General features: G+C 43.8%; 1 protein-coding gene across 1 annotated transcript in view; it reads left to right on the forward strand.

The window, feature by feature from the left end:
• Positions 1-12,500, forward strand: part of nbas (NBAS subunit of NRZ tethering complex) — a 180,097-nt gene that overhangs the window by 124,502 nt on the left and 43,095 nt on the right. Inside the window, exons 47-48 of the mRNA XM_062550682.1 lie at positions 2,133-2,222; positions 2,574-2,769. Coding sequence (XP_062406666.1) covers positions 2,133-2,222; positions 2,574-2,769 — 286 coding nt within the window. The remainder of the gene's footprint in view (positions 1-2,132; positions 2,223-2,573; positions 2,770-12,500) is intronic.

The following is a 12,500-nucleotide window of genomic DNA, read 5'->3' on the forward strand; positions in this document are numbered from 1 at the left end:
CACACTCAACATCATCCAATCAGGTTCAGATGGAGCACTAATCACAATAGCGTCAGCCAATCCGATTCAGAAGGAGCGCTGTTCACACTTGCCTTGAGCCTTGCTCGCATCAGCCAATCAGATTTAGGGTGCTTAGAAAAAAACCAACAAATCAGCTTTACAGACAACACGGCACACTTAATGTATAATTCCCATTTGTACTGTTTGTGGCTTTTAAACTGGACACCAGCTCAGTGCATCCTATTTAGGAGACTTCAATGTACAATGTTCAATGTATGACTGTATGTACAGGTGTGTTTGTGTGTGTACTGTATGAGCGTATGCACAGGTGTGTGTGTGTGTGTGTGTACTGGTTTTTGCAGCTGTGTGTGTGTGTGTGTGTGTGTGTTTATGAGTGTATGTGTAGCTGTCTGTGTGTGTGGATTTCCAGGGGAATATTTCCCTCTCTTTGTGTCAGCTTGAAGAATGGCCTCTTCAGTCCTGATACTGCAGGCAGAGAGCCTTGCAGTTGGAGAATAAAGAGAGAGAGAGAGAGAGAGAGAGAGAGAGAGAGAGAGAGAGAGAGAGAATCTATAGGGTATGTGAGGGAGAGAAAATAGAAGGTGTGAATAAGGTAAAGAAAAAAGGAGAGGAGGACAGAAGAAGAAAAAGAGGAAGAAGAGAATATGACGTGGTCAAGAAAAAAAAGAGACTGCTGCTCTCCACCTTATTTCTTAAGCCAGAATTCCGTCCGTTCTGTTTACATTATAACTCAGTGCAGTCTCAGCAGGCTAGCTGGAGTATGCTTCAACTTAGTTATTTTTAAACTCAATATGGATATTCTATACAATATATGACTGACATAGACAAGTTTGCTTTTACATGGCTTAGGATACATCAAGCACTGTTTACCGGCACATTAAAAAATGATATATAGTTCTAATGCTCCAAAGCTGGACGGAAATAGAAAACCGTATTTCTGAATACTGAGGTGTCATGGCGACACCCATTGTAGGCTGAAGAATTTTGCGGATAAAGAGAGGGAATGAGGAAGAGGGAGGAGGTGAAGAATAAGAAAGAGAGAGTCTGAAGGTGTGAGGAGAAAGAGCAAGGGCAGCAGAGCAAAACTGAGAGAGGGATAGAGGGATAGAGTGATAGAGTGATAGAGTGAGATTTTTAAAGCATCCTACAGATCAGGGGAAGGACATTGCAAAGCCATGGTCCAGCTGCACCGACAGCATAGAAACTGACCATCTATTACCGAGCAAACGAATGACAGGAATGAATAAGGGAGGGGGACAGAGGAGTGTGGTGTTGGATACTGTACAAATGAACAGGGATCCTATTGGTGGAGAGAGGACATGTAGACGAACAAGGGAACGTTCGAACGTGTGGACTTCAGAACTCTCCAGGGAAACACCTTACCTCTGTGCCATGAATTAGTAATTGCCATGGAAACACTGGAAGTCCCTAACAAGCATTCCGATTGGAACATAGGATGTAGTCTGTTCCCAAGTGGAGGAATTCCCAAACCCGTGTCAGAAAAAAACAGAGTGTGTGTGTGTGTGTGTGTGTGTGTGTGTGTGTGTGTGTGTGTGTGTGTGTGTGTGTGTGTGTGTGTGTGTGTGTGTGTGTGTGTGTGTGTGTGTGTGTGTGTGTGTGTGTGTGTGTGTGTGTGTGTGTGTGTGGTGGTATAACATCCTAACAACAACCGTCTCCGACTCCCCACCGTTGTCATATCAGCTACACAGAAAGTGAACACCAGCTCACAATACCCATCCATAACCATGAAAATACATTAGCTCTCCTTCAGATGCTACTAATAATGCACACTCTCTCTCACGCACACACACACACACACACACACACACACACATATACACACAGAGATGCAGGCCCACAGACATATATATTAGCATAGTGAAGTGTGAAATCCTTCCCCTTGGCATGTCTCACACACACTCGCATGAACTCACACACACACACACTGTAATACAGATTTGTGTGTTCTGTGATAAGCCTATTTACAAGCCTCAAGTGTATCCCTGAGACAGACTGTAACATGTTTGTGTGTGTGTGTGTGTGTGTGTGTGTGTGTGTGTGTGTGTGTGTGTGTGTGTGTGTGTGTTTCCGTTTCCTTGTTCCTTGTACAGTGGAGATGAAGAGGTGCTTAAAGACTATCCAGACCCACTGAAGGTTCTAGAAGGCATTGTCGCCGCTGTACACGTCCATGTTGAGAATGGGTAAGTATATTCACACACACACACACACACACACACACACACACACACACACACACACACACACACACACACACACATACACACACGCACAGTCTTCTGGATTCATCTATCTTTGTCTTGAAGTGCCCTTGTGAATAGAAGATAAATACTTGTCATTCAAGTGAGAAACTCAGACACTGAGGCCAAGCCTTCTAATCAGAGATCACACACATCTCACTCCTTTTCTCCCTCTCCATCTCTCTCTCTCTCTCTCTCTCTCTCTCTCTCTCTCTCTCTCTCTCTCTCTCTCTCTCTCTCTCTCTCTCTCTCTCTCTCTCTCTCTCTCTCCCTTCTTCTCTCTGGCTGGCTCAGTGGAGGCTTGGTGAGTTCGGATGATGTGTTGGCATGGTTACGGCCGTTCTGCGGGGATGACAGCCGCCCAGTGCGTCCACGGATCGAGGTTCTGAAGGTTCTGGAACATTCCTTCAGTCTGAGCGAAGAGGACATCCGGCTACTGGTGTTCTTCCGGAGCCAGGCTGTGCTCAAGGCAGGCTGGCCAGACAGAGAGGTACATACATCCAAGATCACACACACACACACACACACACACACACACACACACACACACACACACACACACACACACACACATAATGACACACACACACATTCACACTCCTAATAACACACACACACACACACAGACACACACAAACACACACACAATTATTTGTTTGACTCACACCAATCACTTTTGTTACAAAATGTGAAATGTGTCCAAAGGTGAATACAACCTTTAACACTCTGTGGTACGCAGTGAACACCTACAGCATACAGTACAGCACAGCTGCCTATTATAGCTGATATGGAGCAGAGAATCTTACTTATACTCATATATGGAGCAGAGAATCTTGCTTATACTTAATATATGGAGCAGAGAATCTTACTTATGCTCATATATGGAGCAGAGAATCTTACTTATACACTAATCCAGCGCAAACTTTATGGGCGCTGCCATCTTGAATATCGCCATTTATTGCGTGCCTGCGAGTGTGACGAGTGACACTTGCCTGTGCTTTTCAATGAAAGCATCCTGTCAGAGAATGTCTAACAAGAGATCCCGCTCATGAAAGAAAATGTCAGGTGAAAGGGAACATTGGATCAATGATGTCAGACTGTGCCAAAACTTACCAATAAAGGTAATTTATTAACAACATAAGGTATTAAAGGTTGGGTACGGAATTCGCAAAACGGCCGGCAGATTTTGAATACATACAACCTCAAGTCCCGCCCTCCATGCACCAACGAAAATTATGCGCGAGAGCGAGCCAGGCTAAATGAAATGCCAGCCTGGCGTCTACAGCACTATGAGCTCTAGTCTCCATACAATCGCCCACATCAACTTCCCCAATTACATTCTTTATTCACCTCCAAAGGGTTGTAGGTAATAGTTCCACAAATCAGACAAGGTAGATGATTTTATAGCCATTATGGTAAAAGCACCTTAGTCTACCAGCCCTTTCGTTCGGAAATTCTAAAACAACGATGCATTTTAATACACCAAAATAACATTTGATATAGGCTACCTTACATCTTTCAGTAGCCATAGGTGTGTATATTTGAATAGAATGGTTTGGTTCTTACCAGGGCGTTTATCTTCTGAAATATCCGAGTTTAGTGCTGGCCCGCTGGTTCGCCTATTCCACTGTAGCTCCAAGCGGTTAAGTTTCGATTTCATGTTTACAACACTCTTCGAGTCACGGTAAAATGTAATTTTTGCTACATAGCTTATTTATTGCGTGGGTGATTGAGTTTCCGTAGGTATCCGCTGCCTTACTATGTATAGAAATGAAGTGACACATACAATTTGAGGGGAACATTGTGGGACGTGTAGCAGGCCTAGTTAGTTTCGTTTCACTTTCAGCACTGACTCGCGGTCAGCTTTCGTGCTATGTGCACGAACGGGTCGCGCGTGCGGGGGGGAGGGGGAGGAGGAAGAGGAAGACCGTTAGATTGACAAATGAGCTGTGAAATGATGGTATGAGGTTTAGAATTCTATTGGCTGGAGTTTTTCGAGCCCTGCCCGTTCTGCAGATGATTGACATGTTTAACTTCCATTTCAGTACTTCCAACTCAGTGGCTGTAAGTGGGTTAGGAATAGGATTTCAAGTGATTTTGCAAAAATGACCAAAAAAGCTCATTCCATACCCTACCTTTAAGAAGTGTATTAATGACAGCTAACCTCTGCAACAGCCGCCTATGGAACCAACGGGCTAATTTCTTAGCAGCCAGTCACGCAGTAATGGCGGTTTTGTGTTACTTCCGTGTTTCGCTGGATTAGTGTATACTTAATAGAGATCGCTAAGACATGTGACCAATGTCATCAAAACAAAGAATTATGGGTAAGTTTGACTCGCCTGATGCCAGCCCATGTAAACTAGTGTTCTGGGTCTATGATCTGGCATGAAAAAATAGTGTGAAAAACAGAACATAATCTTGCGCTTCCTTACTGCTGCTATCCATGCCATTCCTTGCCTTTTTGTCACCTCTGAAACATGGCGTGTACTATCATTTTTCCACGCTGGAAAACGATAAAAGATAAGCTTCATGTTACTCTATTGAATTTTATAACACAGCAGATAAACGGCATTTCAACAACTGCATTTCGTTGTTCCCACACGTCAGTAAAACAACTTAAGTTTTGGGCCACCGATTCCCAAAATGCGTTGCGTTTTACGTCACATTCTCAATCTCTATATATGGAGCAGAGAATCTTACTTTTACTCATATACAGTATGGAGCAGAGAATATTGCCAGCTGTTCAGAATTTTTCTCATAGTCTGCCAGTCGTCACCCACTAATCATTAGTCTGAGACGATGCCTCAGGCAGCCAAATATCAATATTTGCCGCTTACATGCATAATAGATCACTGATCTTTCCTAGGGTGGGCTGATGTTTGATTGGTTTGTCGTACAAGGCGGCGTCCGTATATAGGTTAGACACAACCTAGTTAGCGCTTCTCTTCAATCTGTGTCCAAGAACACAACCTCAGGGCTGTTAGGGATCTTACGGAACACATTGCCAGCTATTAAACTAATCTGTCAGTGTGTGTGGTTGCACATACACACACACACACACACACACACACACACACACCCTCATTCACTTCAGACACACACAAATCAACAGTCTCAGTATTAAGACTTAGCATTAATCCTCTGTCCAAGAAATTCATTTGGCAAGCCTGTCTGTGACAGTCTTCAGTGTTCACACAGACACACACACAGTGACACAGACATATGCACACACACACACACACACACACACACACACACACACACACACACACACACACACACACACACACACACACACACACACACACACACACACACATACACACACATACACTAGCTGAAATCCTTCCCCAAAAATCCTTATTGACGGACACTCTTTTCATATGATGTGACCTGTTTGGTATGGTCCACTTTGATTGTGTGTGTGTGTGTGTGTGTGTGTGTGTGTGTGTGTGTGTGTGTGTGTGTGTGTGTGTGTGTGTGTGTGTGTGTGTGTGTGTGTGTGTGTGTGTGTGTGTGTGTGTGTGTGTGTGTGTGTGTGTGTGTGTGTGTGTGTCTGTGTCTGTGTCTGTGTCTGTGTCTGTGTCTGTGTCTGTGTCTGTGTGTGTGTGTGTGTGTGTGTGTGTGTGTGTGTGTGTGTGTGTGTGTGTGTGTGTGTGTGTGTGTGTGTGTGTGTGTGTGTGTGTGTGTGTGTGTGTGTGTGTGTGTGCACCAGAAAGCTACATGTGTGTGCAGGCGAGTGTCTGTGTTTTTGTGTTTGGGATTCTGCGTGAGTATATGCCTGTGTGTGTGTGTGTGTGTGTGTGTGCACGCCCTCGGGGGAATTGCGTGTTTGTTTGGTTGTCTGGCCTTTTCATGTTCTGCGTTGGTATCTGTGCTGCCTCTTTGTGCTGCAACTGGAGCGAGAAGCCCTGTTCCTGGAGGACTCTCTCTCTCTCTTTTTCTCTCTTTCTTTCTGTTTGTATTTCTCTTTCTTTCTTTCTTTCTTTCTGTCTGTATTCTGTATTTCTTTCTGTACGTGTTCCTTTCTTTCTGTATTTTAGTGTGTTTTTTTTGTATTTTTTTTTTCTTGTGTTTTCTTGCCTTCTTTATTTCTGTTTTTCTGTGTTTTTTATACCATTCCTTCTGTTCTTCTATTCCTTGTGTATTTATGTATTATTTCATTCATTCTCATTTTCTCTCTCACACTCTCTCTTTCTTTTTCTCTCTCTCTCTCTCTCTCTCTCTCTCTCTCTCTCTCTCTCTCTCTCTCTCTCTCTCTCCCTCCCTCTCTGTCACTCTATAGTTCTTTCTCTCCCTTAGTAAATATGTCAGTGGGGAATAGAAATGAAATGGAATAGAATGGGAAAATGGGATCTTTTGGAAATGTGGAAAGATGGAGAGACGGATAGAGTGCAGAAGAAGAGGGGGAGATGGGAAAGTTTCAGATGAAAAGAGTAGTCTTCAATATGTCACACTCTTAGCCTTTCAGCTCATGGTAAGTCAGAGATGTGGTGTGTGGGTGTGTGTGTGTGTGTGTGTGTCTGTGTCTGTGTGTCTGTGTCTGTGTGTAGGTAGGTGGGTGGTTGAAAATGGGTGTACTTGTCTATGCGTGTGTATGTGTGTCCTTGTGTGTGTGTGTGTGTGTGTGTGTGTGTGTGTGTGTGTGTGTGTGTGTGCATATGTCCGTGTGTGTGTGTTTAAATATTAACCACGGGCCACTTAGATGAAGACATAGCCCAGACAGCTGGTCCCTGGAGTGTGAACGGATGGATAGACTGGATAGACGAATGGAGAGAGACGTTAAGAGTATGTGTCATTTAGGAAGAGCCGGGTCTACTGTGTGTGTGTGTGTGTGTGTGTGTGTGTGTGTGTGTGTGTGTGTGTGTGTGTGTGTGTGTGTGTGTGTGTGTGTGTGTGTGTGTGTGTGTGTGTGTGTGTGTGTGTGTGTGTGTGTGTGTGTGTGTGTGTGTGTGTGTGTGTGTGTGTGTGTGTCTTGCATTCCGAGTACAGATCTCTTTCCCTTTGGGGATCAAAACTCAGACAGTCTGACAGTGGAAAACGTGTGTCTGGGTGTGTTTCTCATGCCAATGCAATTGTGTGTGTGTGTGTGTGTGTGCGCGTGTATTTGTGTGTACATGCATATCTGAGGGACCACTGCCTTTGCAAACTCACCACAGCGCAACAAGCATCTGAGCAATTCCTTTCAAACGGAGCCCAGCTGAAAGACGCCACTCACTGCAGATATGCTTGAAGTCACCGGTGGTGTTATCATCCTGCATTAGGGCCCGTCACTGATCTGGGTCCTGTGGCTTCTGTATTATGTATAGGAAATGCACAGCCAATGTAATCACAGTCTGTACTGAGGTGTAGTCCGTCCAAATAGCCTAAAGGTGGTAGTGGTGTCTCTCCCAGAGGTATCCGACTGGCATCTATTCATCATCTTCCATGTCATCTTCCTCTTCCTCTTCAGCACTTTCCTCTTCCTCTTCATCTTCCTCACACTCCAACTAGCATCTTATCACTCTCTCACATGTCATTTTCCTCTTCATCTTCCTCACACTCCAACTAGCATATAATCACTCTCACATGTCATCTTCCTCTTCATCTTCCTCACTCCAACTAACATCCAATCACTCTCTCACTGCTCATGTTCTTCTTCCTCTTCCTCGTCTTCTCTTCCTGTGGACTTCTGACCTCCCTATGCCAACACACCTTAATTAACCACCGAATTAATCAAAGTCCTTGCCTTCATAATGATGTACAAGTAACGATCATGTCTTCCTCCTCCTCCTCCTCCTCCTCCTCTAATCTTCCTCTCCTCCTCCATGGCTGTCTGTTCACCTGTTGGGCGCTCACTCTGACGGCTGATTATTAATCGCTTAATTAATCAAAAGTCCTGCATCCATTACAGCGCTCGGCTATTGATTAGCAGCTCCTCACACTAAGAGCTGGATGTACCAAGAAACCGCCAATACCGAGTTTTTTGCAGAAAGCGAACGTTGTGCCTTGCAGAAAGCGAACGTTGCGCCTTGCAGAAAGCGAACGTTGTGCCTTGCAGAAAGCGAACGTTGTGCCTTGCAGAAAATGAACATTGTGCCTTGCAGAAAGCGAACGTTGTGCCTTGCAGAGAACGAACGCTGTGTCTTTCTTGCTATATTGCATGGAGCTGGTCACCACCCCATACAGCGCAATGTGGGTGTCCACAGCAGATACTGTAGAACCACAAGCACAGTTGAATGGAGTAAACCGATGGTGATAGTAAAGAAATCAAACGGTTAACAATCATACTGTGCGTGATAATAAGATGTCAACACGCAGCGGCATACAGTGTAGCCTAGTAGTCCTACTTAAAGGAGTTTCGGTGTCAAACACTCGTTTTCATGCTAGGCAATACAGAAAACGGACTTAAAGTGTAAAATACCGAAATATTCCTTTAACCAAAAAAAAAAGCGGATTGGGAAGGGGATGAAGTGAAAATTAAAATGTGACAGAAAGGCAAACCAGAGTTAAGGTTGCTTTTCACTTGGTAGAATTAAGGAAATCTGGTGCTCTGATACTGATTCTGTTGTTTCTGAGAGTTTCTCTGATTGACGCATTTAGCTGCAATTTGGATTACACCTGCTTAGGCGGTTTAAAGGTTTTACACCACAAAACAGACGGAATACCTTATCAACTGCTTTTAATACTTCTCCATGTGATTGCACGATGTGTGCTACATGCTATACACACATGCATGCACGCATGCACGCACGCACACACACACACACACACACACACACACACACACACACACACACACACACACACACGTGCGCGCGCCAGCCAGTGTTCAGGCCTAACTGACATGAACTTCCTGTCACCTTCTGTGACTCCAACCTGCTCTGACTCACCTGATTGTTTCACGTCTTTGCCCTTGTGTTTGATGTGTGTGTGTGTGTGTGTGTATGTGTGTGTGTGTCAGTGGATTACATTGATTGAGAGCATAGCTGGTGTTTGTCGTTGACATTTCTTTCTCGCTGCTTGTTCATGCCTAATTGGCTTCACTCCCTCTTCCAGATGGTGGGGTGAGCCATTTGTTAGTCTCGCTCTGTGTGGGTGTGGGTGTGTGTGTGTCTGTGTGTCTGTGTGTGTGTGTGTGTGTGTGTGTGTGTGTGTGTCTGTCTGTCTGTCTGTCTGTCTATCTATTTCTGTGTGTGTGTCTGTCTGTCTGTCTGTCTGTCTGTCTGTCTGTCTATTTCAGCGTGTGTGTGTGTGTGTGTGTCTGTGTGTGTGTGTCTGTCTGTCTGTCTGTCTGTCTGTCTATTTCATGGTATGTGTGTCTGTCTGTCTGTCTATTTGTGTGTGTGTGTGTGTGACAGATTGGACTCGTGCTGATGTGGGTTACGATGGCTCACTTTGTAGATGCTCACTGGTGCTAGACGAGGTCAAACACCCAGAGGGCTGACAGAACAACAACACACCACAAAGAGCCACTCAGATAGTGACTTATTCTGCTCTCTCTCTCTCTCTCTCTCTCTCTCTCTCTCTCTCTCTCTCTCTCTCTCTCTCTCTCTCTCTCTCTCTCTCTCTCTCTCTCTCATACGCACATCTCATCTCATTTCACTTCCTCTCTCTCTACTCAATTCAATTCAATTCAATATTTCTATCTATCTGTCTATCTTTCTATCTATCTATCTATCTACATACTGTATCTATCTACAGTGAGGAGCACATGTATTTGATACCATGCTAAAACAGGAATATCAAATCATCATTTGACAATTGACCTTAATGCCTTAATTTAAAAAATGAGTAAAAATCAAACCGCCAAGGACACCAATTTTCTTTGTTTTTGAATAATGTATCATAAATAGATAAATGTTTTCCTTAAATGCTAGGGGAAGGAAGTATTTGACCCCCTATGTAACCCTATGGGAATTTAACGCATAGGGTGAACATAGGGGCAGGCATATTTTTATTTTTAAAGGCCAGCTATTTCATGGATCTAGGATATTATGCATCCCAATAAATTTCCCTTGGCCTTTGGAATTAAGATAGCCCCACATCATCACAAAGCCTTGACCATAGCTAGAGATTGGCATGGTGCTTTTTCCAGTAGGCCTATTAGCCTGTTTGATTTACATTGAGCTCAATGAGCATCAAACAGGCTAATAGGCCTACTGGAAAAAGCACCATGCCAATCTCTAGCTATGGTGAAAGGTATGTAATGATGTGGGGCTATTTTAATTCCAACGGCCAAGGGAACTTTATCAGGATGCATAATATCCTGAATCCATGAAATAGTTGGCCTTAAAAAATAAAAATCTGCCGGCCCCTATGTTAACCCTATGTGTTAAATTCCCATAGGGTTACATTGGGGGTCAAATACTTCCTTCCCCCTAGCATTTAGGAAGAACATTTATTTATTTACGAAACATTCTTCAATCACAAAGAAAATTGGGGTACTTAGCGGTTTTATTTTTACTCAATTTTTGAATTAAGACATTAACATCAATTGTCAAATGATGATTTTATATTCCTCTTTTTAGGCAACTTTAGCATGGTATCAAATACATTTTCTCCTCACTGTATCTATCTATCTATCTATCTATCTATCTCTCTCTCGCTGTCTGTCTGTCTGTCAGTCTCTTATCCTCTCACACTGACTCTCATACTTACACACAGTGGTGTCATCTATGTGATACGCAGGACTACGCAGTATACCCACTTAAAAAGCATCACCATCTCAGTACACCCACTTAAAATAGGCATGGATATGTATTAACACTACAGCTAACCACTACATTACAGTATATCCACTGCCGCTAACTAGACTACACCACTGCACACACACACACACACACACACACACACACACACACACACCCTCTCTCCCTAACGAGTGCATTATGTTAGGACTGATGTTACAAGGTGTATGTTGAGTGTTTTTAGGAGCATACATGCATACTGTATGTTTGTTTGTGCTGAATATAATTGTCTGCTTGCCTCTTTAAAATGTAGTGAGTGGGTGTATATGTGAAAGAGTGGGAGAATATATGCGTTAGATTGAGAGGGAGTGACTGTGTGCCTGTACCTAGAATGTCTGTGTGATCAAAAAGGGATTTTGTGTGTGTGTGTGTGTGTGTGTGTGTGTGTGTGTGTGTGTGTGTGTGTGTGTGTGTGTGTGTGTGTGTGTGTGTGTGTGTGTGTGTGTGTGTGTGTGTGTGTGTGTGTGTGTGTGTGTGTGTGTGTGTGTGTGTGTGTGTGTGTGTGTGTGTGTGTGTGTGTGTGTGTGTGTGTGTGTGTGTGTGTGTGTGTGTGTGTGTGTGTTTGTGTGTGTCTGAGTCAGGAAATATGTGTTTATCATTTTGTATGTCTGGCGACTTTGGTATACACAGGGGGCTACGTGTGTAGTGCACTCGCCAAAGTATTAAGTCTGTGTGTGTGGGTGGGTGTGTGTTAGTCTGTCTAAGTGTGATGTTGCTCTCCTCAAAATATGAAGTCAAATTACTCAAAGTAATATTTTTCTACAGTGTAAGGAAAAATTGATTTGCATCGGAAGTCCAGTCTTAGAGTCTGCAGTATGTCAGCATAGGTTTCAAATCTACACACCGGCACAAATTTCGGGAGACATCTGGCAACCCATGATAAGGATTCCCACAATGCAATGCTGGCATCAGACTCCATGTCACTGGGCCATGGTGAAGACAGCTTTTTCCTCAAAAGAATGTTTGAACTTCACTAGTAAATATCCTCAGGAGTGTGTAAGTGTGTGCAGGTGTGTACAGTATACTGCTCTGTGTGTGTGTGTTTGTGTGTGTGTGTGTGTGTGTGTGTGTGTGTGTGTGTGTGTGTGTGTGTGTGTGTGTGTGTGTGTGTGTGTGTGTGTGTGTGTGTGTGTGTGTGTGTGTGTGTGTGTGTGTGTGTGTGTGTGTGTGTGTGTGTGTGTGTGTGTGTGTGTGTGTGTGTGTGTGTGTGTGTGTGTGTGTGTGTGTGTGTGTGTGTGTGCGTGCGTGTGTGTGCGTGTGTGTGCCTGTTTGTTTATGTGTCTGTCTGTGTGATATAATTGCCTAGTCAGGTCAGGTAAGAGACATTTCTTTTCCTCTTGATAACTTTAAATTGGCAACTGCAATGATATCACTAACTTTTAGTGCAATGTTATCCAGATACGTTTCCTCACTAACTTGTAGAATAGGGATGCTGCCAACAGCCAAAAGAAGGGTTCAGATGCAAAAGCCTCTAAATCCGTCTGACCACTTT

The sequence above is a fragment of the Sardina pilchardus genome, chromosome 12, assembly GCF_963854185.1.
Source record: "Sardina pilchardus chromosome 12, fSarPil1.1, whole genome shotgun sequence".
In the NCBI taxonomy this organism is placed as follows: Eukaryota; Metazoa; Chordata; class Actinopteri; order Clupeiformes; family Clupeidae; genus Sardina; species Sardina pilchardus.